Source organism: Taeniopygia guttata, chromosome 11, assembly GCF_048771995.1.
Source record: "Taeniopygia guttata chromosome 11, bTaeGut7.mat, whole genome shotgun sequence".
NCBI classification, from domain to species: Eukaryota; Metazoa; Chordata; class Aves; order Passeriformes; family Estrildidae; genus Taeniopygia; species Taeniopygia guttata.
In genome coordinates, this window is record NC_133036.1 from 18,477,848 (window position 1) to 18,494,332 (window position 16,485).

The 16,485-nt window shown below is 45.3% G+C and overlaps 1 protein-coding gene across 5 annotated transcripts in view; it reads right to left on the minus strand.

The window, feature by feature from the left end:
* Positions 1 to 3,157: 3,157 nt before the first annotated feature.
* The window catches only part of PEPD (peptidase D), a 200,164-nt gene continuing 186,836 nt past the window's right edge, over positions 3,158 to 16,485 (minus strand). For 4 of the 5 annotated variants that reach the window (XM_072934535.1, XM_072934537.1, XM_030282584.4 and 1 more), the window contains 2 exons: positions 11,704 to 11,895; positions 3,158 to 3,815 (listed from right to left, as the gene is read on the minus strand). In XM_072934535.1, the coding sequence (XP_072790636.1) occupies positions 3,666 to 3,815; positions 11,704 to 11,895 (342 nt within the window). In that variant the 3' untranslated portion in view covers positions 3,158 to 3,665. The remainder of the gene's footprint in view (positions 3,816 to 11,703; positions 11,896 to 16,485) is intronic. The other variant, XM_072934536.1, reaches the window with a different exon arrangement.

Sequence of the window (16,485 nt, forward strand, 5' to 3'; positions counted from 1 at the left end):
TTTCAGAAGCGCTCAGACGTTTCTAAACACACAAATTTGCTGGGCATAAGACACGTTCTGTCACTTCGGTGCCAATTCTATTCAGTCTGTTTGTGCCAAGGGGAAAAGGCATTTGAGAAAACATGATGGAATATAAAATACCATGATGTAGTCAAAAAGAAAATTTGCCATAACCTGTACTTTCACCCCATTAATATATTAAAATTATTAAACACCACTTTTTAAAGTATTAAATATCACTGTGCCTGTGGCAAGCACATTTCTCTCCCTCTCAGGATTTTTCATAGAGGTGCACAGAGAGAAATGAAAGAGAAAACAATTTCTATTTCTGCTCCTTGTTTTTCCTATGTGGAATGTGTTTGGTGAATTGTTTACCTGGGGTGAGTCCTTGGTTGGATTCTGGTGAGGATTGTTTGAGCTGATGGCCAATCCAACCCACCTGGGGCTGGACTCTCCAGAGAGGGTCAGGAGTTGTGTTAGAGTTAGAGAAAGTAGTATGTAGATTTAGTATCCTCCTTTTATATAGCATATTAATGTATTTTAGCAGTTACAATAAAGAAATAATTCAGCCTTCTGAATTCAGTCAGACATCATCATTTATTCCCATTGGGTTCGCCTGCATTTACAATATTTGGCTTTTTAAAAAAGGTTTATTCCTCCTCCCCTCCCCAATTTAGGAAAAAAGGTCTAATTCACTTTTTGCTTAAGTGGATAAAAATGATCATAATTACGGAACAACTCTGGAATGAAGGATGAAATTTATATTCACCAAGTTCATGGGGCTGATGATGAAGGAGAACGGAGAGGGCGGCCCATGGCAGACCGAGCGCACGGAGCGGGGAGCGGGCACGGAGCGGCGGCTGGGTCAGGAGCAGCAGAACCAGCTCCAAGCAGAACCGGCTCCAAGCAGAACCGGCTCCACAGCAGAACCGGCTCCGCAGCAGAACCGGCTCCAAGCAGAACCGGCTCCAAGCAGAACCGGCTCCAAGCAGAACCGGCTCCACAGCAGAACCGGCTCCAAGCAGAACTGGCTCCACAGCAGAACCGGCTCCAAGCAGAACTGGCTCCAAGCAGAACCGGCTCCAAGCAGAACCGGCTCCGCAGTAGATCCAGCTCCACAGCAGAACCGGCTCCACAGCAGAACCGGCTCCACAGCAGAACTGGCTCCAAGCAGAACCGGCTCCAAGCAGAACCGGCTCCAAGCAGAACCGGCCCCACAGCAAAACCGGCTCCAAGCAGAACCGGCTCCAAGCAGAACCGGCTCCAAGCAGAACCGGCCCCACAGCAAAACCGGCTCCAAGCAGAACCGGCTCCAAGCAGAACCGGCTCCAAGCAGAACCGGCTCCAAGAACTGGCTCCAAGCAGAACCGGCTCCACAGCAGAACCGGCTCCAAGCAGAACCGGCTCCAAGCAGAACCGGCTCCACAGCAGAACCGGCTCCTGCCAGCGCCCAGCACGGGCGGGGAAGGCCGCTCAGCCACACGGGGTGACGGCTCAGCTGAAACAGTTCCAAACTCTCCTTTCCAAAGCCGAGGAGTGTTCCTATCAAACAGTGAAACAGTTCCAAACTCTCCTTTCCAAAGCCGAGGAGTGTTCCTATCAAACAGTGACTGCTGCGGAACCCGAGCACCAGCAGGTTGGCAGGTTTCAGTGCCCAAAGCACTGAGCCATCCCTGGGCGTGTTCAGAGCTGCCACGGGAAAACACTCGGCTGTGGAGGAACGGGGCTGAGGCCACGGGCCCCGTTTTCACTGAAAAAACTCAGTGTTGGGGGCAGATAAGTTCCGAGCAATGCCAGAATAGTCTCTGTGTTCTCATATCTGCAAGGCTACCAAAGCAAAGCCTGATGTCCTGTGCAGGTACTGCGTTTCAGAGGTGGAAGATTCCAGGCAGCACAGCAGGAACATCAATGCAGCAGCACATACAAGCTTCTGATCTGACATCGTCCCTTCCTGAAAAAACTGTTTCCCTTCACAGTCAAGAATTCCTGCACTTGCCTGTTACAAACCAATGTTAAGAAACCTCTAAAAAAATTTTAATAGGCTTATTTATTAATTGAGTGATATTAATGAAGTCCTCTGGATTGTTTCACAACATATCTTTGTTCTCCCACATGAAGGTTCCTACATAGCAGTGGATCACCAAGCTGTGGGGAATAAAGCACAGGCTCTTGGCACACAGACCAACCTGCTTAACAGAAGGAGCTCTCCTAGAGCAGTGCATCTGATGATTTGTGAGGAGATGATTTCAGGCCTAAATGCAGTGCTGGGGCAGGCACCAAGGCGGTGGCAGTGGTGTCTGACAGCACCCAGCCCACGCTGTGCTGTGCCCCCAGGTGAGACAGGGGCTCACAGTCCGTCCCTCTGCCTGCAGCTCAGTGGCCTGGTGTGAGCACAGAGCTGAGCTGCTCACACCAAGGCGCTGAGACATCAGCTCAGCTGATGCCTTCAGTGGGAAATCCTCACCTGGCAGGCACTGAGACTCAGAAAGGCCCTGATGTTCTGCTGTGGCTTCAGCTCCCTCCGAAACACAGCAGAGGGACGTTCTGAAGTGGCTTTGCAATCAAACTGCAACAGGATCTGAACATTGAACAGGAGTTTTGATGTGTATGTAGAGTGAGAAAGATTATTTTTATGTAGTTACCAGCACCTAGTGCTATTTTATGATGCAAGAAATGTATTTATTATCCTGCAAGCTGATGAATACCTGCAGTAAAAAACAAAGTTCTCTTGGTAATTTACAACTTGCATGAGTGGAAAATAATTTTGTGACCAATATTAATATGTTTGTAAGGTATCCAAATAATATTTACATTATTTCATTCTGAACTAACACTGAGCAGTTAAAAGTAACTCTATCATGCTGCACAGCATATGCTGCTGAATGACCATGAGCCCTGCAGCAAAGATATTCCCCCTTCTTTCAACTTTTAAGGGCCATGAACACCATAGCAATCTGTGTTTTTAAGGAACAAATAGATGAACAGATCTAATGAGCATGGGGCTGTGTGTGAAGGATCAGTACAGCCACTACCCAGAGCAGAAAACTCTGGCTAGAGAAGGGTCAAAGTTTGCAGAGCACAAATTGATAGTAGGGTCAGATAAAGAAGCAGGAACTGGAGCAGAAAAGCATAATGACCACAAAGTTGTGAACACAAATGATGCCAAGGTGAATTTTAATAAAAATCTGATTCTGCTTAGTACATACATACAGATCCATAAGAAAAATATGTCATTATGTCCACTGAGAACAACTGATTTTTATTTCTGTTTTTAACAGCACTTGTCATGGAGTTTAAAAAAGGACTTAAGTGTTTACAATTGCTCATAGTTTTCAGATAATCCATTTGGTGTTTTAGAGTCCGAATCATCAAAATTCAGATTTAATTGCAAGATACAATCTGAGCTGAGATCTAACAGAAGTGTAAGAACCATTGATAAGGCAGCAGGGTTATTTGGCTGCCACTTGGTCCCATAAACTGCTGACTGCAAGCAGCAGTTGAGTTACCTGGGCCTTCTACCTTCATTTTTAATGCATGAACTTTTCCAGCTCGTAGCCTGCCTGCCTCTCTTGCTATTAACAGTTGGATGCATTTTATTTCATATACCGCAGCATTAAATCAGAATGATGACTGATTTGTTGAGGCAGTAAGCATCATCCTCAAGTTTACTTCTTTTGGCTGGAGAGGCAGTCAAATGACTTGGCACTGCTCTGGCCTTCTGCCATGAAAGTCTCTATTTCTTCCACAGTCCGTGGCACACACGTGAGCAGCTCCATGCCCGTGGCTGTCACCACGATGTCGTCCTCAATCCGCACCTGCACAGGGAGCACACGGTCACCAGGACACTCAGATGGGGTGAGAAGCACCTCAGGCAGCAGCAGCAGCAGCAGCAGCAGCAGCAGCAGCAGCAGCAGCAGCAGCAGCAGCAGCAGCAGCAGCAGCACACTGCAAGAATGCAATTGCCACCCCTGCACCTTGGCACGGGGCTCTGCAGGCTCCAACTGCCCCTGCCCCACTGGCCCCTGCCACCACCCTGCCAGGACCACACCAGCTCTGTGGTGTGCTGGGGGCCCCTCAGGTGCCTCTGCTGCAGTGGGTACCTCAAAGGCAGTCTGAACAAGGTGCTGCAGCAGTGAGTTCATGCTGCATCATTCTACAGGGCCAGTAAATCTCAAGTCCCTGACAGCAGGAGCAGTAAAAAGAACATTCTTCCCTGGGTTTGCCTCCAGCCTTCTTAGCCCTTGCCTTGCTAGGGACAAGCCTCCTGATGCCCACAGTGTCTGCTCTCAAAGCTCTCCTGTTTCTGAGCTGAAATTCAGGTAGTTTCTCTTTGCACTTAAAACTTTTCTCTAAACACAACAAACTTTCAAAGTGAAACTTTGCAAATTAAATAGCTTGTACCTGATATTTCAAATGTTTAATTTTGAGCTTATTAGAAAGTCCTAAGCATGTCAGATATTTCTTTTAAAATACAATCACTAAATTTCAAATCGTGGAAGGAAAAAGCAGATCCTCTCAGTTTTTCAACTCTTGCTATTAAAATGAAAAGTGTGGTCCATTTCTGTTTGTCTCTAATCTCTTCTTACTAGTAAATGTGCCTACACAGTCATTCCTGTTATCTTATCAGAAAAATGTTGCTAAGTTGCTAAGCTGCAATAAAAGCAATTTTAGTAAGGTGCAAATCCAAAAGAATACAAACCCTGGGTACTTCTACCTTACAATTGCTTTAATTGTTTCTGACCTCTTGACATTTTCAACTAAAAATAAAGCTGGTTAACATTTGTACTTCTGATTGCAAAATAATCCATTTGTTCAAACAGAATGAGTCATCCAGTCCTTATTAAACTGTTTAATGATGTCTTTGCCAGATTATTTCTTTTACTTGGTATCAAGTTAAGTGTATTATAATACAGAATTAAATAAACAAATTGAGTTTACACATTTGTTTTGGACAGCTGTAAATTTGAAAGCTGTGAGGCTCTGTATGCTCAATGTGCCTGAAAGGCTGGTGCCTTGCTGCAGAAGAGATCAGCAATGCATGCAATGACTCTGCACTTGGGCAGAATTTATCAGGATGGGCTTTTTTATTCACTGCTTCAAATCTGACTGCTGAGCAAAACATAACCCAGGGATTCAGCAGGAGGGCCCCATTGCATCCAAAGGCAAATCCTGCCACATGCCTGTCCCCTTGGGCCTGGGCAGAGCATCCCTGGGTGACCAGTCCCTGCAAAAAACCTGATGGTGCCAGGCTAACCCTGCAGGAGTACCAGAATCCAGGGACAGGCCTGGTAAGCTGGCAAAAGTCAAAGCAGCACATTGGCAAGCCCAGACAGTGAAAATGGAGCTGGACACAGTGATGATGTGGAAAGTGAAAATGTCAGTGCAAAAGTAAGTCTGAGAGCAGAGGGAAGGGCAGACAAAGCTAGAACTGACTCTGCCTGCAGAGAGAGCTTTTTCCCAAGCACTGCCTGCTTCACAAACCTCCCCCTGCTTGAGCTGAAATTCCCCAGCTACAGCAACGTATCAGTCACAATTCAGCCTCTTGACCAGTAACGTTAGCAAAAAACCAAGAAAAACTGTTTGTGTTTTCCAGTAGAACATTTCATGCTTTCACAAATACCTCTGCACTCTTTGGGAGGATGGACTGACTTAAAAGCAGAGCAGATGAAAGCTAGACTACAGTGGGGAAGAACAAGTGGGACAAGGTGTCTGTCCATGCTGCTCTCTACTGAGGCCATGAGAGAAAATCAGGATGGGGAATGAGCTGGGAAATAGTTAAGAGTCATGAAAGGACTAAGGAAAGGCAGGTACAGTGAGGTGAGAGAGGATTGACAAATAATGGAGAAAGAGAGCTGGGACTGGCTAAGGAGTCCAGGTAGGAGATCCTGGTGGAGGAGAGAAGTGAGACATCCTGAATGAGGAGAGCACTCAGGGGCTGGAGCTGCCAGAGGCAGGGAACTGAGAGTGACCAAAGGAGGAGGATGAGGGCCAGGCCCTGTGACTCCCTGGATAGGAGGAGCATTGTTAGGAGGTCATACAATCCATGCACTTCTGTGATCTGCTGTAAAAAGTGGGAGAGCCAGTACTGTCACATCAGCCTGCTCAGCATCAGCACCTCCAAATGGACTTTGGGATGTGAATGGAAGCACACAGAACCACTGGCCCCCTGGGACCACCCACCACTCCCTAAGAACATTTTCCCCAGAATCTAATCCTTCTTCTGCTGGATGAATCTCACCTGAAATGGATGCTTGCCATAAGAGAGAAGTCAGATTTCCCACTTTCAGTGCATAGCTTTCCTTTGCCTAAAAGCAACATGCGTGCAGAGGAACAGGCACTCAAGGAGATGGAAATGGTTTCATTTGCTCTTTTTCTTCACATCCTCCATGCTTCACCCTGAGTTTAAACTCAGCAGCAGCAAGAAGCAGCTTCAGAGGACCTGCAAAACCTTCCCCACAGGAGAGCCTGTCATTTGGTCTTGTCTCCTGTCCAAATGGACAAAAGATGCTGGATCTCTCTGGCAAGGCTCACTGGTTTGGGACGGCCTTTCCCAGAGGGGGCCTGTGGTTATGAAACTTGCTCTCAGAGCTGTCCCTGTTCACAGGCTCTTGGTTCGTTAGTACTGCTTGTTTCAGGGCCACAGAGTGGTTTGGAGTTGGGCACTGAAGTGTGAGGCTCACTGCACCCCCAGCTTTCAGTGTGAGCTGCAAAAACCGAGGGGAGGCTTTACTTTCTTTATATGAAATGTCAGACTCCAAAAAACCGCTCCTGTGAAGATGCAGTGGCCAGGAATGCCAGGACTGCTCCAAAAATGCCTTTTTCTTATCAAGGGTAGTGGCATGATCTGTCTAATAGACCTGATTGCACAACTGCCTAACACCAGCAACAGGCCATCACGTGGCTCGACTCAATGGTCCCAACTCTGTCCCAAAGCAGGGCTGGGGGCACAGCCAAGGACAGCACAGGAGTTAAACACCAGGGCTGCTGTCAGCTCTGTACAGCCTCGCACTTTGTCCTGACTTACTAATACAGTCATGCTCCCCAGAGCCTCCTGTGTTACCTTCCAAGGGAAACAGCATTGAAGCACTTACTGATTTCTTTTGGATGATAATATATATTTGTATTTGGATTTTGACAATCAAGAAACTATTTTTGCCAATTAAATAATCCAGATTTGCATGATGACAGATCCCAGATGTCAAAAAAGGCAACTGATGAAATGTCCCCATTTTAAAAAAGTCTATTGATCATTTGATTGATTATGACTGTGGAAAGCAGCAACACTATCACTGCGAAGACCTTAGAGGGGACACTTGCCTGGACATGATGACAGGACATGGCCACACCTGGGACCATCCAAAGCAGATGAACACAGGCCCAGCTAGAGGACCTGTGGGTCTGTTCCTACAGCTGGTGTCCTACAGAGGCAGCTGTGTGCAGCCAAGGGAACTTATTTCAACTCAACCATTGACTTCCCAATAATTTTTAGCAGAACAAACTTATCCTCAGCAGAGTTTGACTTCTGTATCTCAGAGGGACTGGGTAGGAAACAGAGCTGCTGCATCAAACCCAGGGTGCTGGGCTGGGGAGGCACTTTCCTGCTGTTCTACACAGTGGCTCTGCCAAGGTGTTTTCTGCTCTGAGCTCAATGAATCTCATCCCACACTGTAGTCTTCTTGGCACAAGCAGGTTTCATTCACAACCAAGTCCTCATGTCAAGAGAGCCTTTATTTTAAATGTCCACATTTAAATGTTCACACTTTTATAGAAGAGGATCAATATCAGTAGGGTGAGGCCTTGTATTTTATTAGATTACCTGATACAGATGAGAAAAAAGCCTCAGGTGCCCAGTCCCGTCATCCAGACTCAAAAAGAAGCCTGAAACTACAAGCTAAATACAGGTTAGAAACAGCTGGTCTTACTTTAACCTCATTATTTTAATTAGACACGAGAAAAGGGTTAAAGAAGGTTTATAAGCACCCAGCTGTAGTTTTTGGGTTGCCTACACCTATCACTTCCCTTAGAAGAACTTTTAAAGGAAATTAAGTATGTTTCCTATGAAAACTTTTGAATAATTTTATTTCACAATACAAATTCACCATAAACTCAGAAACAGAGCCTAATCTTCTGAAAAACAAAAATTAGGACAGAGACAACAATATGACTCTGAACCAAAGGTAGGAGCACTTATATATCTTGCTCTTTATTTGGTTTAGCATTTATTCTGAGTAAGGGAGGTACTATTGTTTTGAAACATATTGTAATATTAGCAGATCTTCAAGTTCCTGGTCTTTGTAAATCTGTTTAATTTTTAAATGAGAAAAATCTGTAAACAAAATAAAGTAATGCATTTAACACCCATCTGTCTTTCAGCATTTTCTCTAAGTTGCATAGTTTTCAGATATTAAGTCTAGCGCTAGTTCTACAAATCCTAGGGAAAAATAAAGCCTGAACAGAGACTGAATGTGTAAGGCCAAAGAAAGACTGAATGGCTTTACTTTGTCTTTGAGAAAACATCATATGAACTGCATGAATCCATAATCAGCTTATGAAGAATGGAAATGTCAAACCCTGAAGGGCAGCATTTGGAGTTGGCATTTCCCCTTCCCTGAGGATTCAGCTGCTTTTCCTGAGCAATACATACAACTGCATGCACATCCCTCTATTTGCACATCTGTGTTTATCCAGGAGCTGTGGGGCAGAGTCCAGGCAGAGCAAAGGTGCCCTGGGCCAGGCACTGTGCCAGCATCCAGCAGCAGCCCTTGTCCCACAGGATTTATGACCTCGGTAAACTGGACCTTGCTTTTGCAGATGGAGAAGTGGAGTAGGTGTGACTGAAACGTCCCCAAATCGGCTGAGGGAGCTTGTGAAGGATGAACTCAACAGCTGTCAAGTAAAGAGTGTAGGGCTCAGACAGGCACCATCCCCTGGGCACTGCTTGCTTCCCCCTGGAGGGATGTGCCCTGACCCAGCAGAGGCAGCAGGCTGCAGTTTGGAGGTCCCTGAGCAGCAGGGACAGCCCCAGGGCTGTGCAGAGGGGCTGGCTGAGCACCTGTGCCAGCAGCACAGGCAGCCACAGACTGCACCGACTATTCTTCCTGCTCCTGCACCTCCCACCATCTCCTCATGGCTAACTCCAGCCAGCACAAATCACAATAAATGCCTCATCCTGCCCTTTCTGGCACACTACAAGAGCTTTGCTTCTCAATGCAGAGACTTGTCACAGTCAAGAAAATTACTGAAAGCTCAAAAAAGACATGAATTCAAGGTGAATTTATGAAAAATCCACAAATTCCCTGTGCAGACAGACTTACTTACAATTACAGTGGTGTTACTTCAGTGAATGTTAGTTCATTTTTGAAGCGAATTACACTAAACCAAATTAAGAACATTTTAATTAGTGCTGAGCTCTGCAGAGAGAAATAGACAATTTATTTCCTTTTGTAGAATGTGTTTTACTTTTACACTTAAAGGAAGATTGGACTGGCTGTAGCGAACTCTTCAGCTAGAACTGACACCAACAGTAGCCCCTGTTAATATTTGTCAGTGAAGAAACTGGGCTTTACAAGATCTTTTTTAATCCCATAGAAAGAAAAATTTTCTGGCATGCTTTTGTGAGAAATACTCACTCTGAATGAGTAGAATTAAAAAAAACTAGAATGAAACATTTTGTTCATAACTGAGCACTCTACACAGTGCAAATTGCATCTTCTTTTTATGCAGAATCAAGTCAGAATGGTAAAGATGGAAAAACTTATTTTGATTGTGCTATAATTCAGCTTTTGTGAAGAATTCAAAAATATTCAGATGTATTCCAGTCTAAGATTTTATTTTCATTCTTCTCCTGGACAAAATCAACTGACAACATCTGGCTCAGGGTATGTGTGTGTTATTATTTTTTCTCTCTAAGTAAAATGTATTGTTCACAGGGGGATCAGAGCTTTAGATTTTTGCTCAATTGTTTTTGGGCTGTCCCTTCTTTTAGCAAAGTTTGTTGGCTAGCTCTCCTTACAAGTCATCATTACAGGAAGCTGAACAAAAATGAGGGAACAAAGTTTGCTTGAAATCTCTGGAACAAAAGTGCCTGATCCAGCAACTTAGTACCAAGGTAGAGATCCCAGGCTGTCACTCCTATTCTGTGCAATCACAGGCAGAAGATGAGCCACAGGCACAGCTCAGACTGCAGAAATGGAGTGGGCATTCAGAGCCATTTGGGAAAATGTGGGCTTTGCTGAGCAATTTCAGGGAAAGCTCACCAGAAATCAATTCAATTGCTGAAAAACTCCCACAGAGCATGTTTACATGGAAAATGAAGACAGTTAAACCTATTTCCATTGCAGTGTCAAGCTGCCCAAGCACATCACAGTGCTCTTTTAAAATACATTTCAGTGTGTGTTGTCACACAGAATGTGCTCACAGTTAGGAAATGCAGAATTAGCTGCCTTTTGTTCACCAGTACCTCAGTTGTCTGGCTGGCAAATCCTGATAAAGAAACAACACAGAGACAGATAATGTCCCAGACCTCAGCAGTGAATTAAATATCAGCAAGGGCAAAGTCCTGTGTCTCTTGACAAGGCTGCACCCACACCATGGGTGGCTGCTCTCAAGCCTGGCTGGCTCACATGACAGGGGATAGCACACAACTTTTCTGTCAGGGCTGGTGGTTCCAAGGCAGCTCAGACCAAAGTGCTACAGTAATCACCCTCTCAAGGCTGGGGTACAGTGATAAATCAGTCAATGGCAGCAGCAGACAATTCCTAATGAGGGACTTTTCCCACCAGAAAATCACCACTGCTGCCAGTGACTGCTGGATTGAGACTTGGCAGAAGAGCCACGGGGAGGATGGGGCATGGCAGCTGCCTGCTCTATCTCCTCTGTGCAGGAACAATGGGGCACCCTTCAAATGCTTGCCCTGCTGAAATAAAATCCCACTGGAAGCACTGCAAATGCTGAATGCCCTGCCAGGGTGGTGGCTTTGAATGGGAAACGTGCCCTGGACAGTATGTATGAACAAGGCCCCTCCATTTACCCAGCAGCTGCTGCATGGAATGATTGCCCAGATCACCTCTGCCTCCCGTGGCCAATCCTCCTGTGCACACTGCTGCCTGAGCCTGTCACACTGAGCACGGGTGCCCTGGAACCCCATCAGCTATTCTTCTGGAAAAGGGGAAGGCTCCCCAAGAAACAAGTTTCATGCATTCTGTCAATAATCCTCTAAGAGCAGTTTTTGCTGTTTTCATCTACTGCCTCCCCAACTTAAACTGCATCAGGTTCTTCTGCCCCAGCAGGAAGCACTGGCCTGTGCTGCTGTAAAGGAACCAACTCTGGACTACAGAACTCAGTCTCATATTTCATAACATACATGAGTCACACATTAGACAAAACACCTACCTGGCAAGCCACTGTATGGTGCTGGCAGAGGGTATTTCAGTCAATGGGAAAATATGGGTCTATCATTAATCACTAGTACAAAATGACATTAAAAAATGAGAACAAACCCCCCAGTTTGTCTGCAGAGCCAAATGGTCAGAATGACTCAAGGTGCTGCTTCAGGAACAGCCCTATGTGCAATATATTACAACTCCCAAAAGCTGTAAGACTTTTGGGAGTTGTAAGAAGTCCCAAAAGACTTCTCTTCAGATACAGAGTAAGGGCAAACCAAGAGAAAAGCAATTACTGCAGAATCTGCTGAGAATCACTCACCCCACCGACGGCCCTGAAGCGCTGCAGGAGGTCGCTGTTGATGAAGCAGGCCTGGGCAGGGTCGTGCAGGGCCTGCTGCAGCAGGTGCTGGATGAAGTAGATGCCCGGCTCGATGGTGAGCACCATGCCCGGCTGCAGGCGGCGCGCCGTGCGCAGGCTGCGCAGCCCCGGCTCCTCCGCGCGCCGCACGCCCTGCGGGACACACACCGACATGGGGCACTCACAGCAAACCCCCTCGGCTGACTGCTCCACTCACAAAATAGAAACAATAATCATAAAGGACTGACACTTAGCTATGCCGTTGCCTCCCTCCCATCAGGCCTCATTTAGCTTTCATATAGAGTGACCAGTTTTCAACTCAACACCCCAACTGTTTTTTGCATCACAGAAATCTTGACTTTGGGTATGCTTGGTACTGTTACTCTCTACCTTGGGAGTGTTGGAATCTGAGGTATTGATGATCCCAAGATTGTAAAAAGTCTCTGTCTGTCAGCCCCGCTGCCAAAGCAGAAGCCATAATTGGTTTGTGCTGTTTCAAGGTTGTTTATTCTGTTTATCTCTAACATGTTCTGCTGCCCTGCCGCAGCTCTGTCCTGCAGGGCAGCGTGTGGGGCTCTGCCCTCAGTGGGATGGTACAAACATTAAATACCAGAAACTACCTGTGCTGGATTTACAATAACGTGCCAATATCTGTCACCTACGTTGGACAGTGTGTCCCCAGCCTGAACCAACAGAAAAATGCCAACACCGCAGTGAAACATGGAGGGCATGAAGAAGGAGAAAAAGGACAAGGCACACCCAATTTCCTCCATCTTGTCCCCTTTGAACCTCTAATCTAGAATCCTAAAATTTTACTTTTGCACCTGTGCCACACTTAATTATTACTTATATCAAACACTCAGAGCTTGTAGTTCATCCTGTAAGATTGAAAACTCTTTTCCATGGACAGAGATCACAGACAGTGTCTCTGGGGGCTCTGTCCAGGGGGGTTCCTGACCCCTGCCAGGGTCCCAGACCTGCCAGGGCAGCCAGAGGGAAGCCCTGGATTACCACAGGGAGAAATACTAAAAAACAAAAATAATTGCTTGCACTGTTCCTTGCTCTACCCTCCCTTGAAAAGTATGGTATCATAAGGAACATACAAATCTTGAAATGCCCCTGCCACGTCATGGCTGAAACAGCTGAACTATGCAGCACAGAACAATTTCTCCAAGGATATGCAAATACCTTTTCTCACCACATGTTTTTAAAATTACACATTTATGATCTTGATTCAGGAGCAATGAGTCTACACATGACCTCATAAAAGCAGCCCATTTAAACTAAACTTTTGTCAGATTCAGACTTTCAGGCAACATGGTGCTGATTGGTATTATTAAAAGTTAAGTTAAAACAAGTCTGAACTAGCAAAATATTCTCTTCTTCCTTAGAGCTGGTAAACTAAAAGGATATATGAGGACATCATATATCGCTTAGTTAAGGAATTAGAAACACTGCAAAGACTAGTTCTGGATATTAATTTTCTTTCCCCCGAATGTGCCAGGCATTACAATATCAGAATAAATACATCTCAATCCCATTAGCTTTTTGAAAATTCTTTGCAACTGTAGCAAAATTTCCCCAGCAAACTATCGTTGAACAGCTCACAGGCCCAGCAGCTTTCAATCGTGCACACACACTCTGCTAATGAAACCTTCCCTGTTTTAGCCAGTGAGTCAGAGGTTAACACATCTGCAAGACCACAGAATTATTTATCTGGTCTCCACACAGCTTTCCTGAATCTTGCTTCTGCCCAAAGCCACAGTGCTTTCCCTTGCCAGCAGAAGGGGCAGCTGGTGTCAGCATTCCCATCAGCATGATCAATGGTAGGAGGATGAAACCTCCCCTTTCTCCCAGACAAACCCTGCCCAGCACCACTCTCGCTGCTGGGCACCACGTCCTGGCACAGCCCAGCTTCTGCCAGGGGGATGGAGGGAGGCTGGAGCACACCCTGCACATCACCCATGTTCTCATCTTACTGCATTATTCCCTCTTCAGAGTGGCCACAGCCCTGCAGTTTGCTTCTGAGCTCCTCTTTCAGTTCAGAGAAGACCTGCTTTACAGAAGTACTGCTTGCAGCAGCCCCTGCAGAGTGCTTGCTTTATTCTCACTGGCTACCCAAGCAAGGCTGGGATTGCTTTTCTTCCCTTTGCAGAGCTCATTCTGCTCCAACGTACAGCATCTTACAGTAGCTGAGATTTCTAGAGCTAACCAGCCTGGACATTTGGACATAGGTTTGCCCATTTTGACTGTGTGTTCCATAAGTTTTATAGCATGTTTGATTTGGACTTTGCAGAGCACTATATATTACACCCAAATAAGAAAACATGGTTTTGTTTTACTAAGCCTAGGAAACAAGAATACTGTAATATTAAGCAAAGCATTTTGAATTTGTACTCTTATCAAAACTCAAAGAAAATCAATATATTTCTAAACTTGAAACAATAACTGCACTGAAATGGAGCCATTTTTTCTCTCATACTGCCCTTTGGGGTTTGGCATTTCACACATTCATTGTGATGTGTAAAGGAAATGAGGGCATCCAATCTTGTGGATTAATCTCTCCATGAGCTGTAAACAATTAGATTAGTGTCTGGACCTTTTGGTGCCTCGCCAACTATCTATCGGCTACTTTACAACAAACAGCCCAGATTTGGCTTTTAAGTACACTTCTCAATTCTACTTGTAAATGCCTTTTCCAAGGCAGTCAATCCAAGACAGATGCTAGAAAGACAAATGCAAAGCGAGGAAAACAATTGCAAACATCCTCTGAAGGCAGCCCTGGCACAGCATCCATAATTTTTTGTCTTTACTTAAAATAAATGGTGTTTAACATCATGTGTGACAATAAAGCCTCAGCAGCCCCCTTTATCTACCTCTGTACAGCTGCTAAAGCAATGGTGGGCTTTGTGTCTAGACTGCTTGCAGTCTGATCCTGCTTTAGTTCTTCCTCCAAGAAGCTAACAGCAACAAGACTCAAGATACATATTTGGATACGACTCTCAGCAATGCAGGGAGACTTCCCAAGGCACCTGAATATTGCTACTCACCCAAAAGTAAAATTTTAACTTCTCTGGAAGGAATTCACAAAGTCTTTTTGCTATTTCCCCCATCCTGTCTCAGTCCTGGGTTGTGCTGGCTCTAGGTTGCATCTCCAGGTACGGATACAGATATAACCCCAGCATGAAAGCATCTCTTGTGGGCCTTCAAAGGAAGGGTAACACTGCTCAGCTTCTCAAAGCTGAAAAACAAGCAGGACAGCAGTGGGTGGGCTTGTCCCTTTTAACAGAGACTAGCAGGGTGTTCACCTGTGTGAAATGGCTGAAGAGAGACAGGTTCTGTATGGCTTGTGTGTGGCCACTCACACTCTGAGCAGAGGACAGCCCCAGTCCAATTTGCTGCAAGGCTGCAGGACAAGATGAGCTGGCACAGGAAATAAGCAGAGAGGGGCCAGTGACCAAGCTGAGTGGATGATAAAATCCCTTCTTTTGAGAACAGTGTTGGATTAAAACACGTATCAGACTATGGCTTTAGCATCCCAAGTGACATCTGATCTCTGGGCACTCGTGAGCACCTTGGTAGCCACCACATCTGTCAGGTCCAGGGCTGACAGCTCTCAGTCTGCTCTGGTTGTTTATGAAAAGCAGGACAAACTCAGGACTTTTTTAAATGACTGAAACACCACAATCCCCAAACAGAAGATGACAGGTCTGAAACAAGACTTGCCATTTTTTCATCAAGTCAAACTCTCTTGGGACCAAAGCCCGACAGGGCAACCTCACATTGTCATCCATCAGTAGGACTCTTCTGCAATTAAAGGATTTCCTTCTTTGTGAGGAGGAACCTTCCCTACATCTTGCAGCTGAACAACTCAAGCTTTGTTTTCAACAATGACCATGGCATTGTTTTGTAGCCAGATTAAATGAAGAGTGAAAATATGCATGCTGATACAGCAGCTCTGGGGGTACCTGTTCCTATCACCATTATATCCTGGAGTCCTGGCCACTGAGCACGACCCTTGTCACAGTGCTGCACAGAGAGAAAGTATAAGCTGATCATTTGCTCCCAAAATGTGTACAGAACAGTCTAGAAAATATTAATGCCTAAGCATCTAAACAGAGACTTGCAGTTATATTCTGTGAAAACTAAATTTTGAATAAATGTTTATTCTCCTGTATATTGCAACAACAGGCTAGGTATGAAATTGTTTTCTAAGACTGACTTTATTTGGAGGTTCTAATCACATTTTGAGACACTCCTCCCTCAGTAAGCACAGATGTATGACACTGTCATTTGTGACTGTACTCCTGCCAAGAACATTGGATTCGAATTAATGGTTCATCTAAGGTAACAAAAACCAGCACGGCTAAGCAATAAGGATTGTCAAGGGAATGAGAGAATTATTATGTAAACTGATTTTATTACTATGTAAGCAAAATAAAAGTTCAAATTAAGTGTACAGTAATACAAAATATTACTATTTTTGGAATAAGCAGGGAATTAGGAAGTATGCAAATCTGCCTATTTCCCAGAAAAAGGGCTGTGGAAGACTAGAATTTGCAACATCCCCAGAATATCTCAGTATAAAGATGAACTACTGCTTGCTCCTAAGCAACTCAATAGTTAATATGTTGCTCTTTCCATGGAAGAACTCCATTGAGTATCATGCTGGATCTTGTTCCACAGGCAATCAGAAGCAGAGACAGCCCCAGGCCCACTTGGGCCTGACCCGGGGTTTGGTTT